At 41.8% G+C, this 22,171-nt stretch overlaps 1 protein-coding gene across 1 annotated transcript in view; it reads right to left on the bottom strand.

Annotated features, from left to right (window-relative positions):
* Positions 1 to 5,465: 5,465 nt before the first annotated feature.
* metap2a (methionyl aminopeptidase 2a) overlaps positions 5,466 to 22,171 on the bottom strand; it is a 38,918-nt gene continuing 22,212 nt past the window's right edge. Inside the window, exons 2-11 of the mRNA XM_072470822.1 lie at positions 20,529 to 20,636; positions 20,374 to 20,439; positions 16,632 to 16,734; positions 15,472 to 15,633; positions 11,996 to 12,177; positions 11,802 to 11,896; positions 9,744 to 9,840; positions 8,532 to 8,635; positions 8,023 to 8,138; positions 5,466 to 5,927 (exon numbers count right to left, since the gene is read on the bottom strand). Coding sequence (XP_072326923.1) covers positions 5,675 to 5,927; positions 8,023 to 8,138; positions 8,532 to 8,635; positions 9,744 to 9,840; positions 11,802 to 11,896; positions 11,996 to 12,177; positions 15,472 to 15,633; positions 16,632 to 16,734; positions 20,374 to 20,439; positions 20,529 to 20,636 — 1,286 coding nt within the window. The 3' untranslated portion in view covers positions 5,466 to 5,674. The remainder of the gene's footprint in view (positions 5,928 to 8,022; positions 8,139 to 8,531; positions 8,636 to 9,743; positions 9,841 to 11,801; positions 11,897 to 11,995; positions 12,178 to 15,471; positions 15,634 to 16,631; positions 16,735 to 20,373; positions 20,440 to 20,528; positions 20,637 to 22,171) is intronic.

Raw genomic sequence — 22,171 nt, 5'->3', positions numbered from 1 at the left:
CCAAATATTTCATAACATGTTACAGAAAATGCTTAATCATTTATTAATAGATCTGTAATCAACTTCAATTTGTAAACAAAAAATATTTACTTTGGATATAAATAAAAGTTGTTTCGAGAGTTCGAGAGGGATAGAATTGACAGCAGTCATGTTGCACCAAACCTTGGTAATACCATACCGTCAGCACTGTGTACAGTTCTGGTTATACCATAATGTTGTCAGCACGCTATAGTTCTAGTCAATCCCATAGTCAGCACTGTACAGTTCTGGATATACCATACCATCAACAGCACTGTACAGTTTTGGTTAATCCCATACTGTCAGCAGTGTTCTGGTTGTACCATATCATCAGCACTGTACAGTTCTGGTTTCTGCAGTATTAAAAAAAGCATTGAAGCACTGGAGAAGGTGCAAAAAAGACTCCGTGGACTACAAAACTATACCTATGAGAAAAAATTGGAAAGGCCAGAGCTCTTTTCTCTGAAATGTGGGGAGAGTTTAGTTTGTTACCCAAGAGGCACAAAAGAAAGACAAAGCTCTTTTTCCCTTGTGGATAAGACCAGAACATGGGGTCATAAATATTGTCACTAATAAACCCAACAGGAAATTCAGGCAAAACGTCTTTATTCAGAGAGTGGCAAGACTTGGGAATTCTATAGTATGAAATGAACAGACAGAAACACACAAGAGAAAAGACTAGTATATGTTGATAGGATTAGATGAAGATGGGCAAGAAGTGGCTCACAGAATATAAACACACTCACAGACTTGTTGAACTGAATGGTCTGACTTTGGTGTTTACATTTGGTATTTGGAGTGCTTGACCATGTGTGAAAGAGGCAGAAGACAGCTCAGTCAGTAAGCCTGTTCCATTGTTCTGTAACATTGTGATTAGACTCCCCTCAGTGATCATTGGATTAATTTTGATGACATCCGTAGGTTAAAATAGGGATGAGGCTCTGAAAGCCGAATACAAGGTGATAAATTAAGTAGGACCTCAAAGTTAACATCACAGGATTACTCCCGGTGCCATGGGCTAGCAAAAATAGGATGATAGGCAGGATGAATGCAAGGCTAAAGGGGTGGTGCAGGAGGATGGGTTGCAGATTCCTGAGGCATTGGGACAGGTTCTGGGGAAGGTGGGACTTGGACAAACTATGGATGGGTTACACCTCAATAGGGCCAGGACCAATATCCTTGTAGGAGTGTTTGCAAAGTGCTATTGGGGAGGCTTTAAACTAGTATGGCATGGGGATGTGTACCTCAGCAGGGAGTTTGAAATGGAAACTGGATTAGCAACAAAAGGCAGAAACAGTGAAAGGAAAAAAGGAAGACATGAATAAAAGGCAAACATCAAAGAGTGGTCCTATTGATCCTAGCGATGCGCTTAGTGTAAGGAAAAGTGGTAGAAAAGCAAAATTAAGAGTTCTGTATCTCAATGCATGTAGCATTAAAAAAAAGGTAAATGAACTGACGACATGGTTGCAAGGTCAAAGTTGGGAAATCAATATTCAGGGTTTTTTGCTAATGAGAGAGAAAATAAGTACCGTTCTGAGGGACGATGTAGGCTCAGAGGATGTATATTCGATTTGGGTAGAAGTGACAAATACTAAAGGAAGGCAGTGGAAGAAGTAGCCCCACTATTGGAAAGAGATATCTAGAAATAACATGCATGTAAAAAGAAAAATGCATTAATCATGGGTGACTTTAATTTTCATATTGGGATAATCAAATTAAAAATGGCAGCCAAGGGAATTAATTCATAAGGTGCATTCAGGATGGTTACTTGGAGCAATGTTATGGAGCCAACTAGGAATTGGGCTATTTTGGATGTGATGTGTAATAAGGTAGCTTTAATAAATAATCTCCAAGTTAAGGATGTCCTAGGAAATAGTGATCACAATATGATAGAATTAAGCATTCAGCTTCAGAAAATTGAGACTGAGATATCAGTGATAAACTTACAGAAGGGGAATTACAGAAGTTTGAGGATAGAATTGGCCAAAGTGGACTGGTCATTTAGATTAGTAGGCAAGACAACAGATGAGCAGTGTCAGACAATTAGGGAGATAATTCATGACTCAGCAAAAATACATCCCAATGAGGAGGAATAACCTACCATGGAAACCTAAGGAAGTTAAGGAGGGTATTAAACTGACAGCAGAAACATACAAGATTACAAAGGTTAGTGGTAGGCCAGAAGAATGGGCAGCAAAGATGGACTCAAAAATAATCAGGAAGGAGATAATAAACTATGAGGGCAAACAAGCAAGAAACATAAAAGGAAAAGAGAAGTAAAAGAAAGCATTGGCCCCTTAGAGAATGAAACTGGGGAAGTAATTATGGGGAACAAGGAAATGGCAGAGGATTTAAATAGATATTTTGCATTGGTCTTTACTGTAGAGGACACTATAAGTAACCCAGAAATAGTTTTTAAAAAGTACACGGAATTAAACACAGTCACCATCCCCAGAGAATTAGTTTTAGGCAAACTAATGGGGGAGTTAATGGCTGATAGGTCCTCTGGACCTGATGATTTGGATATTAAGGAGGTAGCTACAGATTATGTCTGCATTGGTAGTAATTTTCCAAAATTCTTGGTTTCTGGAACTGTGCCAAAGGATTGGAAAACTGCCAATGCTGTTCTCTTGTTCAAGAAATGGGAAGTAAAATGCAGGAAACTACACGTCAGTCTAACTTCATAATGTGAGGATAGCAATGCTTTGGAAAATCATTATCTGATTAAGCAGAATCCATAGTTTCATGATGGGGAAATCAAATTTATTGGAGTTCTTCGAGGAGGTATCAGGCAGAGTAAATAAAGACCAAGTTAATGTTGTACATTTTGATTTTCAAAAGGCATTTGATAAGGTGCTACACAAAAGGCTACTTCGCAAGATAGAAGCTCATTGTGTTTGAGGTAATATTCTGGCATTGTTAGGGATCAGCTAACTTAACAGGAAGCAGCAAGTAACGATAAGGGGATCTTTCTTAGGTTGGAGGACAGTAACCAGTGGAGTGCCACAGGAATCAGTGTTGGGACCACAGCTCTTCACAATATATAATTTGTAGAAACAGTACACCATGGTCAAATTTGTGGATGGCACAAAGGTGGGAGGGAAGGCAGGATGTAAGGAGGGTATAAATAGTTTATGGAGAGATAGACAGGTTAAGTGATTGGGTGGAAAATGGTATTCGATGTAGGATTGTTCATATTGGAAGAATGAATGAGGAGGATTATTTAAATGGAGAGACTGCAGAAAACTTAAGTGCCTTTGGGGTCCTTGTTCGTGAAACCCAGAAAGCTGGCATACAGGTGCAGGGAACATAACGGAATGCTGGCTTTTATTTCAAGAGCTGGAATATAAAAGTAAAGAGGTGTTGCTGCAACTGTACAAGGTACTAGCGAGGCCACATTTAGAATACTGTCGCTTTGGTCCCCTTATTTAGGAGGCTTACTAGGATGATCCCGGGCACGGAGGAACTGCCATATGAGGAAAGATTAAACAGGTTGGGTCTGTGCTTCTTGAAGTTCAGAAGAATGAGAGGTGATGTGATTGAAACATACAAGATTCTTAGGGGGTTAGACAGAGTAAATGCTGAGATGTTTCCATTCATAGAGGTGTAGGACCAAAGGGCATAGTCGCAGAATAAGGGGGTTTTCATTTAAGACAGATTTGAGGAAGAATTTCTTCTTTCAAAGGATGGCGAATCTTTGGAATTCTTTATCCCAGGAAGCTGTGGCAGATGAGATTGCTAGGTTTTTAATCAGTAGGGAATTCCTATTTCTTATGGCCTTATCTTATTTGCACAAAGCCAAAGGAACAAAGCGACCATCATCTCTGCTCAGATTCTAAATATTGCTTACGTTTTTCAAATACAACCTATGCACCATTTGAAATTGAGTGACTGCGTGAGAGCCACACTGGGACCTCATCTTGAATTTTTCATTAAATCCAACCAGGGCCCTTTCTATGCAATAGACTTCAAACCACAAGGATCAAAGAAAAAAAAAACAATAGCATTCATATTCCAACGAGGTACTTAACTTAGCCCCTGTTGTAAAATAGAAAACGCAATACCTGATGAGTACACTGCAGTCTGAGAGGACCATAGGCTGCTCTCCCCTATGAGAGCTGACTGATGCTGATTTAACCTGAGGGTCATACCTCAGGCGAGGGGGCAAGGATAACCTCAGCCGGTACGGGAATTGAACACATGCTGTTGGTGGTGCTGCACATCACGATCCAGTCAACTGAGCTACCCACCCCTATTCACATCCACTTTACAGGGGACAGAGTTTTAATTAAATGTCTCATCTGAAATACATCACTTCTGACAATGCAGTATTCCCTCTACTGTACTGAAGGCTTAAACTAGATTAAATACTTAAATCTCCAGTCAACTCTGAACAATCTAACTGGGGCCATGACTTCAATCCACAAAACCAGAGCTAAAACCTTCTTAGCTACCCGATACAAATAGCAGCGACGTTGCAAAAAGCAGGATTTCCACAAGCTGCACTGAATTATCAGCTAGAATGTTATCAAGTGCCAGGAGTGGGCCATCAGTTTGATGTCCGTGACATTGAGCATCGCTTCAAGTAATGTTCATTATTCTACTTTTTCCACAGAATGAATTAGTGAACGTCCACACATCCCACTCTTGAATGGTTTAAAAGCTTTTTAATTTAACTAATGCTTACAAATTCCAACTTCAAACTCCCAATCCTCTTAACATAGCATTTCACCAGTCTTAAAATATGAGGCTCCACCTTTCAGTGTGCAATCATGGCCTGGCATCTCCTGCAGCCCATTCCAGTGTTAGCGAAGGACACAGAGTTGAATTCCCCACATTCCTGTGTTCGCAAGAGGCCCGGATTCAGCAGCAGTGAAATCACACAAGAATTGCTTAGGTTTGTGGCTGTCCTGACAGGCAGTGCATCAGCTTGGAGGCTCCGAATAAACTTCTGGTTGTAACTTGAGTCAGTATACAAATAGTTAATAAAAATGTGAAATGGCAGAAACACATGCTTATGTATTTCCTTTTCCTCAGGCTTTGCACCTTGCCCACTGACATATTTAAAGACAATTATAACCGGCAACAGTACACTGGAAATTAATTTTTTTTTTATTAACTTGTTTGCCAGGGAATTTAGAAGACAGAATCAAGAGTGCAGGCATTGGCATAAGTTATATTCAACACCATTTTCTATATAAAAAAAAGAGCCTCTGTGAAATATTGGGGAGAGTAGAACTCTTCATATAGGAGGTGCATTTATTTACTTTTTATTTTACAGCAAGCAGCACCCCATGCTCCTGAAATGTCAGTACCCCATTAGACTTTCTGCATTAATCCAGCAGCAATTTTGCAGGGGACGTATTACAAATCCATTTGGGAGATGCCAATATTTAGTTATGTTCTATATTAATCCATCAGCAGGTAAGCACAAGGAGAAAGTCCCATCAGCATAAAAAAAGTTCCTAGACATCAGAAACCTTTTATTAAATTTTTTTTGTGGTAGGTGGAGATAAAATCTCTTCCTCCCTACTGCCACCCTCTAAAACATGGTAAACGTAAACCCGGTCCATACTAAAACAAACTGGTAGAACGATGCAGGTGGAACCATTCACACAGCCTCTCCCAGCACAGCAAAGTCAAACGATAGATGCGCTCAGTAATCGTCCCCACGGCTCACAACCTCTTTACACGTTGGGCGAAGCAGGATGGTGTGCTCAAACTGTGCCGTGTATGAGCCTTTGATATCACACAGTGGAGGATATGGGTCCACTATACCCAGATCACACAAATTCTTCAAGGCCATGAGGTATTTGCTCTCACCCAAACGGTCGAGCCACCGGCGGCAGAAAGCAAGGGTCCCAAAGTTCTCATTGATAACATTGAGGAGATGTTTTGCTCGTGGAAGCCTAGAGAAATACAACACAACAAACGTTAATTCACCTGTTAACTAAGGAACCTGTATTTGTCAATAGTTCAAAATGGGTTGCCAGACAAGGCCGAAGTAATCATCATCAACCCAGATGACACGAATTCGCCGAGAGAGCAAAAGCATTGCACAGAGCTCCTGCTCAAAACACACTTCATAATCGCGGAATATAATCCACCATGAACCTGTGCAATCTGGCAGCATTTTTAAAAATAAAGGTTTACTTTAAAACACATTCCTTGATATATTTAAAAGTCTTGGTACATTTTGATTACTACAGCTGAAATTGGTTTATCACAAAAATATTTTAACCGTCACCTGAGTAATCTGATACTTAATGAAATGACTAAAAGATTACACAAACTATTTGCTAGTTACATTGGTGTACTGTAGCTTTAGCAAAATCAAAATTATATTCAACACTTTTGTATGTTTGCATCGAAAACAGCATACTTATTTAGAGCTTTCTTGAAGGTTCGCAAAAAGGTACACTTTTTTTCTTTAGAGTACCCAATTATTATTTTTTCAATTAAGGGGCAATTTAGCATTGCCTGTTGGGGTGAAACCCACGCAGACACAGGGAGAATGTGCAAACTCCACAGACAATGACCGGGGGCTGGGATTGAACCCGGATCCTCAGTGCCTTGGGCACCACTGTGCCACCGAGCTGCCCTCAAACATGTACACTTAATGGAAGTTAGCAATGGTGATTAATTTGATCTGGATACATGGCCATATTCTAGTAGGATTTTTTTTTTTTTTTTTTATAAACAGAAACATGAATTGCACGGAATGTAATTTGAGTTTAAACATTCTGCAATCTCTGCACTGGATTTGCCAATTTTGGGCGAATTGTGTGGAAAAAACCAAGCTCAACTCTAGATTTTGATGTTAAGGGATCAGCTTTTCCCTCAATGCAATGATGGAATAAATATAACCCTAATTGGTTTCCATCGACTCATTTATAGTACAGGTGTGCATTATAGACGGGAACATTCTTTAAGAGTTACTGTTAAAGCACAAGCAGTTTATCAGAAGCAATACTGAAAAAATGCAATCACTTTCCCTCTGCAGAAGCAATGAAATGGTTACACTTGCTAAACTACAGAACCCACCGGACTGGGTCAGGACAGACTCCTATATCAAGGTCTCTTATATGTTCACAGGATGGGATGTCACTGGTCAGACTAGCATCTATTTCCCATCATTAATTGCCATTAGGAGCGTGGTGGTGAGCTCCCTTCTCGAATCGCTGCAGTCCCCCCAGATGTAGATACACCTCCTGTGCTGTTAAGAGGGAATTCCAGGATTTTGACCCAGTGACAGTGAAGGAATGACAATATATTTTCATGTCAGAATGGTGATGGTTTGGAGGGGAACCTGAATTTGGTGGTGATCCCATGCACCTAAAGCCTTTGTCCTTCTAGGTTTGAAAGATGTTGTAGAAGCCTTGGTGAGTTGCTGCAGTACATCTTACAGATGTTACGCTGCCAATGTGCATTGGTGGTGGAAGGAGTGGATATTGTAGGTGCTGGATGGGCCGCTTTGTCCTGGATGGTGTTGAGTTGAGTGTTGTTGGAGCTGCACTCATCCAGGCAAGTGGAGAGTGTATTCCATCACACATCTACAGGAGACAAGTTACTCCTGCACAATTCCCAGCCTCCAAACGGTTCTCGTAGCCACAATATTTATATGGCTGGTCCAGTTCAGTTTCTGGTCAATGGCAACCCCCAGGATGTTGATAGCCAGGGATTTAGCGATGGTTAGATTCTCTCTTGTTGGTGATGGTCATTGCCTGGCACTTTTTTGGCAGGAATGGTCCTCGTCACTTGTCAGCCTGAGCCTGAATGCTGTCCAGGTCTTGCTGTACATGTACACTGACTGCTTCAGTGTCTGGGGAGTCGTGCATGGTGCATAGTGTAATCATCAATGAACATCCCCACTTCTGATCTTTTGATGGAGGGAAGGTCATTGATGAAGTAGCTGAAGATGGTTGGGCCTGAATTAAAACAACCGTATTGAAAATGCATGTCAGATTTTTGCTGGTCACCTGTTCAAAAAATTCACAGGCTTACCTTATTGGTACGTGGCCAACATCAAAGTTCTTCATGTAGTGCGAACAGTCCATGTCATCGTGAACAACTCCTTTTCCTGTGCTGCCAAAAGTCTCTATCGCATACACCTCTCCTTCCTAAATGAGAAACAATGACCCAATCTTTAAATTGCGACTTCCACATTCACTCAATGAAGATCCTTCAGTCTACACAATGCTGGATCTAATGGGATTGCAATCTTTGATACAGGAAAGACTATAAAACACGACACAGAATTAAATGACATGTTTCCCAGGATGTTTGGATCTTGGCCCTTTCAAGAAATAAAAAAAGGGCGGAAGTTAACTACTTTATTCACCTAACGAGCAATTCTGAAGATGACTAGGAAAACAACTGACCAACATGGAAGCGCACTTCATATCACACTGGAAGGAAAGACAGGGAGTTTCCCCAAGATTACACTGCTGACATACACAACCTATGTGACAGGCTGCGAAACTGAATAAAGAATAGAACATATTGCCCTTTACCTCCATTCTGGTTGCTTCTCCACCTTTAACAATTGGAACAGTTTTCCCTGCGTGTATCCTATACTGCCCGATGGAATGTCCATTTAAGTTGCGGATTGGTTTTACTATTGAGATATAAATCAGTCAAACTTTACAGAAGACACCTGGGATACTTTATAGAAAACAACTTGTATTTATGTAGCAGGTTTAACGTAATAAAACACCCCAAAATGCTTCACAGAGAGATTATAAAATAAAGTATGACCCAGAGCCACAGGAGAAGTTATTAGGTCAGCTGATCACAACCTTGGTCAAAGAGGTGGGTGTTGAGAGCGTCTTAAAGGAGGAGGATGACGTACAGAGGCAGAGAGGTGAAGGGAGGTATTACAGAGCCTGGGCCCAGCTAATTGTGGAACAATGATGACTAGGAATACACAAGAGGTCAGAATTAGAGGAGTTGTGGATCTGGAGGAGATTACAGAGATAAGGCGTGGTGAGGCCCTGGGAAATTTGAAAACAAATATGAGTATTTTAAAATCAAGATGTTGCTCGACAGTGCACCAATGTAGGTCAGTGTGCACGGAGAATAGGATACCAGGACTCACTGCAAGTTAAGGCATGGGCAGCAGAGTTTTGGATGATCTCGGGTTTGCAGAAGGTAGAACTTGGAGACCAGGAGTGCATTGGAATAATCGAGTCTAGAGGTAACAAATGCGTGGATGAGGATCTCAACAGCAGGTGAGCTGCGATTAAGAGTTGAGCGATGTTACGGAGGTGGAAACAGAAGGTCTTGGAGGTAGCCCTTGTATGAGATCAGAAGCTCAGCTTAGGATCAGATGCAATGCCGAGGTTGCAAACAGGCTGGCCTAATCTCCCTCAGGCTGTTGCCAGGGAGAGGAATGGAATCAGTTTGAATGAAGTTTGGACCAGGGATGCACAATCTAATATATCTAGAAAGTCTTCATGCTGGCAACATGATAGGTGTTTGAATGCAATGAGTAGTCTGATCCAAAATACAAACAAAACCTTGATCAAGGAGGTCAGTGACGACTCAGCTGGTTTGAAGACAAGTGAGTTTCAAAATTACACAGACCCACAACTACCCAGGTTTGAGATGAGCTGACAACAGAAGTACTTCAAATGCCCTCAGTGCACCTGGTCCAATATACAAAGTAGGAAGGGGAAAAGTAATAATCCAATGCAATTCAAACAGCCACCATATCCAGCTGATACCTTGGTACGTCTTGCCATCAATTTCAACTTCATAGGACTCCATGACTTCCTGGATGGATTCACCAATGTCACAAAGGCGAACATCAATTCCTGCATTCTAAAATAAAGAACATCCAGATTTGAGTGATTGCCAAAAGCATTTATTTCTGTCAAAACAAACTTTGTCAGTTTTTTTGTGAGTTTTATGCAATGTATAGTTTGAGATGTCAAATTGATAAACATGTTCTGAGGAGGGTTTTGTGCTTCCAGCCTTTGCTGTAACACAATGGGATATCTATCTGCCTTGTTTTCCCCAAAATGGTTGATTGCTAAATATCAAACCTCAGTTTTTCATTCTCGGCAGTATAATTTGCAAGCCATTTGGTAAAAAGTAGCAACTGTCACAACATCCTGTGCCATATATAATATATATATTAAAACATAGGAGAAAGGATGGTGGAAAGGGAAATAAAATATTAAAAATGAAAGGATAAGTATCTTTGATGCACTGGAATGACTTCCAGTCAATGTCTTTCTGAAATTCAGGTGTTTGTTTTGATATTTCTTCCTTCTAGGCCTGAGATGGTTTTCTCTGGCAAGGTTATCTGCAGACTTATTGTCATTCCAAATTTACAGCAAGGATGTGCCAGGCACACGGCTTTCAGAACAGAGCAGTTCTTCCATTTCAGCATTCAGGAGAGATGCAAGATCTAATCACTTCTGCCTAGTTCTCCAAGGAAGCATCATGCAGGAACCAATCACTGACCATTGTCAGGCAGAACACCATCCCTAGCTAACCCACCAGTTGCCAGTTAACCAATCAAACCTACTCCCTCCAAAACTGATTCCTAAGAACCACTCTGTGCCGAATCTGGTTTTTCCTATCCAAAATGCAAAACCTGGGAACAATGTCCTGACAAGCAGGCAGCTTCACTTTGAGTCTTTTGCTTTAAGGCACACCCCGATTATGGTTCCACAGATCAAAATAATAAAAAATAAATGGGAACAAACAGGATAACAAGAAGGACTCTTACACTATGCTGTTGGGAAGTATGCTGTGCAAGCAATAAAAGGATGATTGAACTGCTTTGGAAACTAGAAAGGAGCTACCCAGTCTCACGGGAGAATGTGTTTTGCTGTATGATTCCTCTAGTTCTATGCAGTGTCAGATGGCATCTTTAACTGTGTTGCACTCCTTCAATACTGGACTTTCAGGACAGGTCACCTGGGAGCGAAACCCACTTCCTACTTACTAAGTAACCTGGACAGACAACTGGCAATGTTACTAACTGAGATAGCTTGGGGCACACCCAACTTGTGAATGACAATATTTAATCTGAACTGCTTCCACTTCTGCTAAAATTAATTTATTTCCATATTTTTGGGATATTCTATGCAGGTCCCCAACTGACTGAAGCCCTAGTCAGGTTAATAAGCCACTGCATATGTTTCACTACAATTGGTCATTAGCATCTGAAAACATGGCTCCTAACACCATGACAATGTAAAATCATACTGAAGATGAGCAAACTGACAAATGCCCTTTAACACGTTAGTGGGTCCCAGCTGTAAGCTCATGTTAGCTGCTCTCAGCAAGGGCAACAGAAGCATTAATCTTAGCTGTGGATAATGGGTAAACATATTTTTAATTAGGGCAGCACAGTGGTTAGCACTGCTGCCTCACAGCACCGAGGACCCGGGTTCAATCCCGGGTCACTGTGACATTCTCCCAGTGCCTGCGTGGGTGTCACCCTCACAACCCAAAGATGTGCAGGATAGGCAAATTGGCCACACTAAATTACCCCTTAATTGGGAAAAAAAGAATTGGGTACTCTAAATTTATTAAAAAGCATTTTTAATTTAATCATGTAGAACACAGAAAAAAACAGGTTAGTCGGCACCATTGGAGCAGCTAATGTTTCAGTTCAAGCCACTCATCCAGTTTTGTCAAAAAGATTAATGCCCGAAGCATTAACTCACCTGTTCTCTCCAAGCTGCAAAGCACATTCTCTTTTTGATCTCAATTCCAGCACATTGCAGTAAAATACTGCAACATTTTATTTTAGACTTCGCGCTTACCTTGATACCAGTATTAGTAGCATCTCTAACAGCTTCTATAAGCTTGTCATATTTGGGGTTAAATGCTACCGTGAAAGCACAATCAATAATATGACCTGCGGAAGAGAAATGTCAAATTAAGCATTGACTGAAATAAAATTCCAAGAGATTTGAAACATTTCAGAAAGTCCAGTCCAAAATAAAATTTGGCCAACCATTAATGTGGGTTCCAAAGTCAATTTTGCAAACATCGTCGTACTGGAGCACTGTTGGGTCTCCTGCGTTGGGTGTGTAGTGAGCCGCACAGTTGTTGAGGGAGCAGCCTGTCGGAAAGGCCAGGCCGGCACTCAATCCGTTCTCTTTGATCAATTTACGGGAACAATCTTCTAGCTTTTCGCTGTAAAATGAAAGCTTGTTGTTATTCTTTCCACCTGACACACAATGGTTTCACACAGCAACCCTGCACCGTGTTATCAGTTACCTCGTGGGCCGCACTGATTCCATTGGGTTAGGAAGGTCATAGGGTCAAGCTACAAAACATTCTTTCACCAATTTCAGCATGTCTCGTCAGTTTTCAAATCCTGATGGACCTGCTATGTGCCTGGCATTTTCTGCTTTTATTTCAGATTACGGACATCTGATTTTTTCCCCAAATTTTAGATTTTAAAAGTATATCCTTGAATTTTTTAAAAATGTATTCACAAGATAGGAATGACAGTGGCACGGCCAACATTTGTTGCCCATCCCCAATGGTCATTGATCATAGTGCCTCGCTTTGGCCATTGCAGAGGGCAGTTAAGAGTCAACCACATTGCTGCGAATCTGGAGTCACATGTAGGCCAGACCGGGTAAGGGTGGCAGATTTCTTTCTCTAAAAGACATTAGTGAGCCAGATGGGGTTTTACAATAATCCAGCAGTTTCACAATCACTGTTGCAGATACTAACTTTTCAATCGAGATTTACTTATTAATTGAATTTAAATTCCCAGCAGACACGGTTGGATTTGAACTGAAGTCTCAAGAGCATTAGTACAGGGCTCTGAATTACTAGTTCACTATCATCCTCGCAATGCTGCCATACCCTACTATAGTGTTTTTCAAAGTGGGGGTCGCAGCCTGCAGGTGGGTCACGGTATGTGTAAAATGGGTCACCAAAAATGACCCTCAAAGATGGCCTGACCATTTTTTCCGATTTCTCCCTGGGTAAATTCTCGCTGCAGAATGACCATGAGGCTCTTGAAGCAGCCGGTGCTGTGGATTTTCTTGCTTCCTGGATAATAGTGTAGTTGGGGGAGTTTGCAGTCTGAGACCTGTAAAATTTGCTTTGGGTGACATTTCCTACTACTGTGTTCAGCGTCAAGATCTGCATTATTTCTGAGTTCAGTGTGTCCACTAACAAACCGCGTGGGTGCTTTATCGTTCTCTCCGTTAACCCAGAGGTACAGCCTCCTCCACCCCAATGTCCACTCCCATCACTTCAGAATTGTCTCCCCACACCGGCTGCTTTTGCCCTTCAAGAACACTTTCCCCCCCCCATCTCTTCCCCAACCGCTATCCACCCCCTCGTCCCAGGTACTCGTCCCCAATTATCATGGCTACATGGGCGAGATCAGCTGAATTGGTTCCTGTACCGCAAGAACGGGAGGTCACCAATATAGGCTAGAGGGCAGCAGATTTAGGACCGAGATAAGAAGGAACTACTTTGCAGAGGGTGGTGAATTGGCGGAACACGCTGGCCTATAGTGCGGTGCAATCTGAGTGACTAAATGGTTTCAAGAATGAGATAAGATATATTTCTGATTTTAAAATAGGTTAAAGGGATATGGGGAACAGGTGGGGAGGTGGATTTGAGAACAGGATGATCAGCCATGATCTGATTGAATGGCGGAATTGAAGGGCTGAATTGTCGACTTCTGCTCCTAATTCCTATGAATCTATTGTGAACGTGGCATGGGCCACGAGAGTCGGCCATTTTGTAAAAGTGGGTTGCCAGAAGCAAAGTTTGAAAAACACCGTCCCATTAGATGGGACATGAAGCATGCACGCAACCTAAGTTAAAAGCAAAAGTAATATATGAAGTTTGCAATATGCAAACTATACATTTCCTCATCTGATTTTAGGATCTCAATTGCATATGTTGTTAGTAAATGGCATCCAATATTTAAAGAAAAATAATTGGTACAATCAGAATAACCATATCTATATCAGTGTTCTACGATGATCCAAATTGTAGAACATCAGCACAACCGAGCATTCTGCTTTACAGATTTTGTCTATTGTGACTGCCTCACAGGGCTGGTTTAGCACAGGGCTAAATAGCTGGCTTTTAAAGCAGACCAAGCAGCGTGGGTTCAATTCCCGTACCAGCCTCCCCGAACAGGTGCCGGAATGTGGCGACTAGGGGCTTTTCACAGTAACTTCATTTGAAGCCTACTTGTAACAATAAGTGATTTTCATTTCAGCATCAGTCAGCGAGCGAGTGGACAGGAAGATCAGGCACTCCCTATTCAGTCTCCAAATAGGAAAGGGAGTGCCTAACAGTTTCTTTCAAATTTCATTCTCAAAATATCAGCATCTCCAGAAAGGGCACTAGGGTATAACAGCTTTCCTCCCCTAAAGGATTTTACTGAACCGGTTAGGTTTGTATGAGAATTCTGACAGCTTCACACTTACGTTTACCAATATCACTTTTTAAAAATTGGAATTCAAGTCTTCAAACTGCCTTAGTGGAATTTGAACAAATCAATTTTTGATTACTAGCCCAGTAGCTCAGCCATAACCTATTGTAGCTACCCGAGTTGGCCACTTCCCGACTTAAAATGGAGAACAGCAAAGGCTGAAGGGAAATTCAGCCAACACAGGCAAAAACTAGCAGGTGCAAGTTTACTGTGTATTAGACTCTGCAGAAACCCAGATAACATCGATACAAGCAGCCATCTGCATAGTAATGTAGCAGCCATCTACATAGTAATGAGCAATCCCCGGGAACAATCGAAACATTTTAAGGTAAACAATGCCAAGCCAGACTCCTCAGCGCCAGCAGGAGCCAACACAAAGAGGTTAATGGACACTTAAAGACCGCCCAACGATCAGGGAACCGCTCCAGCATTGGAGAATGATTGGAATGAAGTTCAATCACTTGGAACCAGGTATGGGGTCCGCCCCGAAGGGCGGGAAGCCCCTGGGGACTATAAAGTAAAGCCCCCAAGTTCAAATCGTCCTTCTTGACACGGTCACTCAGCAACGCAAAGCAACCAGAGAGTGAACTGTCCAGCAGCCCCCAAGCAAGTAAGTCTCAAGTCAACACTCGCTACGAGATAGGCGCTCCTAGCTACCTGTCCATACCAGCTTTGAATCCCGCAGACTCAGGACCTGAACGAAAGGCCATTTGTTCCCCTGACTTGGTGGGCCAGTCTGAAGCTAAGTATAGACCTGTTAGTGATAGAAATAGTTTAGAAAGTAGAGTTTATGCATGAGTAGTGATTTACTGTGTATAATAAATGTGCTTTGATTTGAATCTTACTAATTGGTCTATTGAGTTATTGATCATTACTTGAACCTCGTGGCGGTATCATAAAGATACCTGGCGACTCTAGAGCAAAGGTTATAAAACAGAGCCAATTGAACCAACCAAAAGTTAGCAACACTATGCACCCACTGCTCATCAATAATAGCAGGACTTTTCACTTACCAGATCTCAATCATGGTCATGCCTGGCTTGAGCCAGCTCCTTACATACTTGCGCACCTGTCTGTGTGCTTCAGCGGCTTGTCTGAAATCGCTCCAGATCTCCTCACTGGCTTGGTTTAACACTTTCTTCTCTTCACTAGTCATGCGCCAAGCCGATGTACGTCTGAATGCCAGGAGTGGTGAGGGGAAAGAGAATAAAGATTATTGATCCTAATAGAACTGGCTGACTATAATGTAAAAGGACATTACAACTAATATTCATTGGTTATAAATGAAGCTGCTTCCAAACACTTTTTACTCATGATTGTACCTTTTCTGAACTGAAATTTCACTGGTTATACCAGGTATGGAATTAATTGTTCAGTTCAACCTTCATCTCTCCAATAGGCAGAAGATACTAATATATTTCAGGCTAAGCCATGAATTGAGAAATAAACACACGAAAAACAGCTGGAGAATTAAAATGGCCAGTTTGGACCTTTCATCATTACAATAATTGTCCAAGTGCAAATCAGTTCAAGCCTTGCAAACTCATTAGGCAGATTTTATTACTTAGCCTCGAAGCATTTGGTCTCAGTGCAGCGACTGGTGCTACCATCACTTGTTTAAAGTGAAGGTGCTATTGTGGGACTCCAATAGGGAAAGTTTGGCAGCGGTCGCCTGAAAGTTACTAATAAAAATAGAGGCGATACATTCTCTGGAGACAAATAATTGACTGCATCATGACTTCTTGAAGAAACTTTGTTTTATCAGAAACTAGCTCAAATTCACCACATCTAATGCTTCCAGATATTCATACAAGGGCAAAAACAAGACAAATAATTGAATGAAATTTGTTAGAATAATTTTTTAGGCAAGACAAATAAATAGGCTCAAATCACTGAATTTTGATTTGCACTGCTTTCGCTGTAGACTTGCTGCTACTTTCATGGAGCCTTAGACATCAACAAATGTGCACTTTTATAAATGACATAGAATTTTCTATTCCAGAATTAATCTTTTCAAAAGTTCAACTACAGCGATGGCATAACATTCCCTTCTCCCTGATGGCTGTGGGGTTTGAACAATGTAAACGTGAGGATCATGGTCCAGCTCCATGTAAGCACTGCCTAATTTCTACAGTACTATGAAGAGAGACCAAATTTTGAATGAAGGACTTACCCATCCTGTAAAGGTGGATATTCACATTCTTGTCCTTTAAGAAATACGCCGGAAGGGAATAGCTCACAAATCGGAATGGAAGGTGGATCTGTCTGAACTTTTGCTGTTCGTAGATAAAAGCACAGATTAACAGTTGTATAAAATACGGAGTTGCATTAAAATCTGTAACATAGGAGAGGAACAGGTAATTTAGCCCTGTTCACCCATGTTTTATAAACCATAGTGGCCTGGGCTGATAACTGGGAAGCAACATTTGTGCCACAAATGTTAGGTAGTGACCGTTTCCAACATGAGAAACAAACCATCGCCCCTTGACATTCAATGGCATTACTGGACTTGTCCAAAAGGTGAAGTGGCAAGATGGATACAAAACTGTCTCGTTCACAGAAGGCAAAGGGTAGCAGTAGAAGGGTGTTTTTCTGAATGGAAGGTTGTGACTAGCGGTGTTCCACAGGGATCTGTGCTGGGGCCTTTGAAGGTTGAGGGGTAACCCCTGACCTCTACCACCTAGAAGGACAAAGACAGAAGGTTCATGGGAACACCACCACCACCTGCAGGTTCCCCTCCAAACCAATCACCATCCCGACTTAGAAATATCGTTGCTGGGTCAAAATCCTGGAACTACCCCTAAACGGCACTGAGGGTATACCTACACCACACAAACCGCAGTGGATTAAAAAGTTCTTAGGCACAAAGTGGAGGACTCCACACTTCCCCACACTGAACTCCATCTGCCACATTTTTACCCATTCACATTTTTACCCATTCAATCAGTGTCCCTTTACAATTTTCTGTTCCCATTCACACCTCTGGCACATTACTCACTGCCATCAGAAAAGTTGAATATTGCTTATCTAAACCACTGATAAATACAATGAAAAGCTGTGCCCCTACTCGCCTATACTATGTTTAAGACGGGAGAAAAAACATGTCCAGGAAACTGCAGTCAAGGAAAAATCATGGCAACTTCACTAAAAGAGAAAATAGAAAAATACCTAGAAAACAAAAATAATGAAATTATTTGAAATAATGTCAAAATAAATTCTTGATCACCTCATTGGAGTAAACAAAGGGAATGCGGTAGATGTAATTTATTTAGATTTTCAAAAGTTCATTGATGAAGGCCGTTAGACTTTGGAATCAAAAAAATTTTGAAGTTTGCTGATGACACCAAATTCGGGGTTGTGGTGGGGATTGGGGGCGGGGGGTGCAATACTGAAGGAGGCTGCAACAAATTATAAAACACATTAATAAACGTGCAGAATGGTCAAATAATCAATAAAATGCATTTCACAGAATGTGAAGCAAACAAAATGTGAACAAAACTAGATGGATGCATAGTCACAGAGGCCTGCAAGGTCCTCTACAGGCCTGTAGCTAAAATAAGCAATGAGTTCGCAGCCACACTCCGGACACAACTACTAAATTTACAGGGAACATGTGAATGTGAGGTGTTATATTTTGTTAAGAAAAATAACGTCTGTATTACGGAAAATAATCTAAATGGAGTAAAAGGATCCAAAGTACAAATACACAAATCACTAAAGTAGCAACACAAAGGCAGTAAAAAAAAGCAAATTAAGCACTAGGATTACTTTCCAGAAGAATAGAATTGAAAAGTTATACTAAACTTGTATCTAATAATAATAATCTTTGTCGCAAGTAGGCATACACAGATACATAGAAGATTTGAGCAGGAGGGGGCCTTTTGGCCATCCGAGCCTACTCCGCCATTCATCATGATCATGGCTCATCATCCAACTCAATATCCTAATCCTGCTTTCTCCCCATAGGCTTTGATCCCATTCTCCCCAAGTGCTATATCCAGATGCCTCTTGAATATATTCAATGATTTAGCATCAACTACTTCCTATGGTAATGAATTCCACAGGCTTACCCACTCTTTGGGTGAAGAAATGTCTCCTCATCTCTGTCCGAAACGGTTTACTCTGAATCCTTAGACTGTGACCCCTGGTTCTGGACACACCCATCATTGATAACATTGTCCCTGCATCTACCCTGTCTAGTCCTGTTAGAATTTTATGTCTCTATGAGATCCCCCTCATTCTTCTGAACTCCAGCGAGAACAATCCCAACCTAGTCAATCTCTCCTCATATGACAGTCCCGCCATCCCTGGAATCAGTTTGGTAAACCTTCGCTGCACTCCCCCGAGAGCAAGAACATCCTTCCTCAGAGAAGGAGACCAAAACTGCACGCAATACTCCAGGTGTGGCCTCACCAAGGGCCTGTACAACTGCAGCAACACATCCCTTCTTCTATACTCAAAACCTCTCGCAATGAAGGCCAACATACCGTTAGCCTTCTTTACCGCCTGCTGCACCTGTATGCTTACATAGAACATACACTGCAGAAGGAGGCCATTCGGCCCATCGAGTCTGAACCGACCCACTTAAGCCCTCACTTCCACCCGATCCCCGTAACCCAATAACCCCTCCTAACCTTTTTGGTACTAAGGGCAATTTATCATGGCCTATCCGCATAACTTGCACGTCTTTGGACTGTGGGAGGAAACCGGAACACCCGGAGGAAACCCACGTAGACACGGGGAGAACGTGCAGACACCGCACAGACAGTGACCCAGCGGGGAATCAAACCTGGGACCCTGGCGCTGTGAAGCCACAGTGCTATCCACTTGTGCTACCGTGATTACCTTTAGCAAATGGTGCACAAGGACACCCAGGTCCCGCTGCACACTCCCCTCTCCCAATTTACAACCATTCAGGTAGTAATCTGCCTTCCTGTTTTTGCTTCCAAAGTGAATAACCTCCCACTTATCCAAATTATACTGCATCTGCCATTGATTTGCCCACTCGCCCAACCTGTCCAGATCATGCTGTAGGATCCCTGCATCCTCGTCACAATTCACCCTCCCACCTAACTTGGTATCATCTGCAAACTTTGAGATGCTATATTTTGTTCCCTCATCCAAATCATTAATATATATTGTGAATAGCTGGGGCCCCAGCACCGATCCCTGTGGCACCCCACTAGTTACTGCCTGTCAATTTGTAAAGGACCCATTAATTCCTACTCTTTGTTTCCTCTCTGCCAACCAATACATCAACACTGCAATGAAGTTACTGTGGAACGTCCCTAGTCGCCACATTCCAGCACCTGTTCGGGTACACAGAGGGAGAACTGTACTGTCTATAGTTGTGGCTGTAAAAGTATAAAAAGCATACACTGGAGAGAAGATTTACAAAGATGATACCAGAAAGACAAGGTTTTATAAATTTGGAAAGGATGATCGGCCCAAATGCCTTCTTTTCAAAAGAGAAGTTTAAGGGTGACTAACAGAGGCCTAGAATTATGAAAGGTTTTGATAAAGAGTAGACACTGAGTGTCCTTCAGTTTTTGGAAAGAGCATAACTAAATGCCATTAGTAAGATGTGTCCAAGAATTGAAACGAGGTAGAAACTTTCCTACCCAGAATGTATTGGGAGTGTGGAATTTTCTACCAGAGGGAGTAGTTGAGGTGAATAATAGATCTATTTAATGGGATGTGAGATTAGCATACGAGGGAGAACAGAATAGGGCTACACAGATAAAGCTAGATGAGAAAAGACCGGAGAAGGTTCAATTGTAACATAAATGCCAGCATGGATTGTTTGGGCCGAATAGCCTTGTTGTGTTGCACATTTCCATGTACTTATGAGGCCCAGTTTTAATGAACCTGAACTGCCCCCACAACTTTTATCAGAGTATTCAAAGCCCACTCACGCCCTTTCTTCTTTTTCTTTTTCTTCTTTTTTTTGGCTGATGAACTTTCGCCTTCACCATCTCCTTCTGTAGGGTAAATAATTTGTAAATCAAAAAGTGTATTCCGCTTTAGTGTAACTGAAATATTCAGCAGATTCCTTCAACAGTCTACTTGCCTTCTTCCCCATCTTCCTCTTTTTCTTTGTCCTCGAGGACCTGCTTTTCTAGCTGTTTTGCTACGTCATTAACTCCTGCAGATTCTTTTTCACATTCATTTTGCAGTCCTTGACAAAACAAGTTTAAAATGTTAGTTTGTAGTAGCTCTGTAATGCAAGTGAACAAGACATCTGCAGCCAACACTAAATACAAGCAGATTCCATATCTTGCTGTCCCCCGCTAAACATAGAATCATAGAAAACTTACAGCACAGAAGATGATCATCCGGCCCATCTTGTCCATGCAGAGGACATCCAGGTGTCCTTTCTAATCCCACCTTCATGCACCCGGTCCATAACCCTATAGCTTACAACACTTAAAGTGCAGATCCAGGTACTTTTTTTTTAAAGAGTTTAGGGTCTCTGCCTCCGCCACCAACTCAGGCAGCCAATTCCAGACTCCCACTACCCTCTGTAACAAAGTTATTCCTCATGTCCCCTCTACACCTTCTGCCACTTACCTTGAATCTATGTCCCCTGGTTCTAGAATTCTCCACCAAGTGAAACAAATTTATCTTGTCCACTGTCACTTCCCCTCATAATTTTGTATACCTCAATTCAGTCATCCTTCTTGGTTCCAAGGAAAATAGCCCCAACCTATCCAATCTCCCCTCGTAGCTACACTTTTCTAGCCCTAGCAACATTCTTGTAAGCCTCCTCTGCACTCTCTCCAGAGCAATTACATCCTTCCTGTAATGTGGTGACCAGAACTGCACACAATACTCTAGTTGTGGCCTCACCTATGTTTTATACAATTCCAACATGTGTACTTGTACGCCAAGATCTCTCACTTCATCTACCCCTCCTAGTATATTCCCATTTATTGTGTACTCCTACAACTGCATGACCTCACACTTCTGTTTTAAATTCCATCTGCCACTTTATCGCCCACTCCACCAATTCATCTATATCATTCTGGAGATTATAGCTACCCTCTACTCTGTTTACCAGTCGGCCAATCTTTGTGTCATTTGCAAGTTTCCCAATTGTGCTCCCCACGTTCACTCCAAATCAGTAATATATAACACAAACAGTAAGGGTCCCAACACCGAACCCTGTGGAACACGACTTGAAACAACTTTCCAATTGCAAGGGCAGCTATCGACCATTATCCTTTGTTTCCTGTTACTAAGCCAATTTTTTAAATCCACTTTGCCACATTGTCCTGTATCCCATGGGCTTTCACTTTCTTGACCAGTCTGCCATGTGGGACTTTGGCACAAACGCCCTGTTAAAATCCATGTACACAACATCCACTGCACTACCTTCATCAACTCTTCTTTCACTTCCTCAAAAGAATTCAATCCTTCCTTCACCCCCCCCCAAAAAACCCGTTCTCCCTTCCTTTAACAAATTCATGCTGACTACCCCTGACTTTCTGTGTAACAGTTAATCCTATCTTTCAGAATTGATTCTACTAATTTGTCCACCACTGACCCAAGACTAACTGGCCTATAATTGGTTTCCTTCAATCCCTTTTAAACAATGATACGTTTGCATTTATCCAGTCCTCCAATACCTCCCGTGTCTAGTGAGGATTGGAAAATCATCCCCAGAGCATTCGCTTTCTCCTCTCGGACCTCCTTCAGTTGCCTCGGAAACAA

Source organism: Scyliorhinus torazame, chromosome 13 (assembly GCF_047496885.1).
Source record: "Scyliorhinus torazame isolate Kashiwa2021f chromosome 13, sScyTor2.1, whole genome shotgun sequence".
Taxonomy (NCBI): Eukaryota; Metazoa; Chordata; class Chondrichthyes; order Carcharhiniformes; family Scyliorhinidae; genus Scyliorhinus; species Scyliorhinus torazame.
This window is presented reverse-complemented; position numbering and strand designations above follow the sequence as displayed.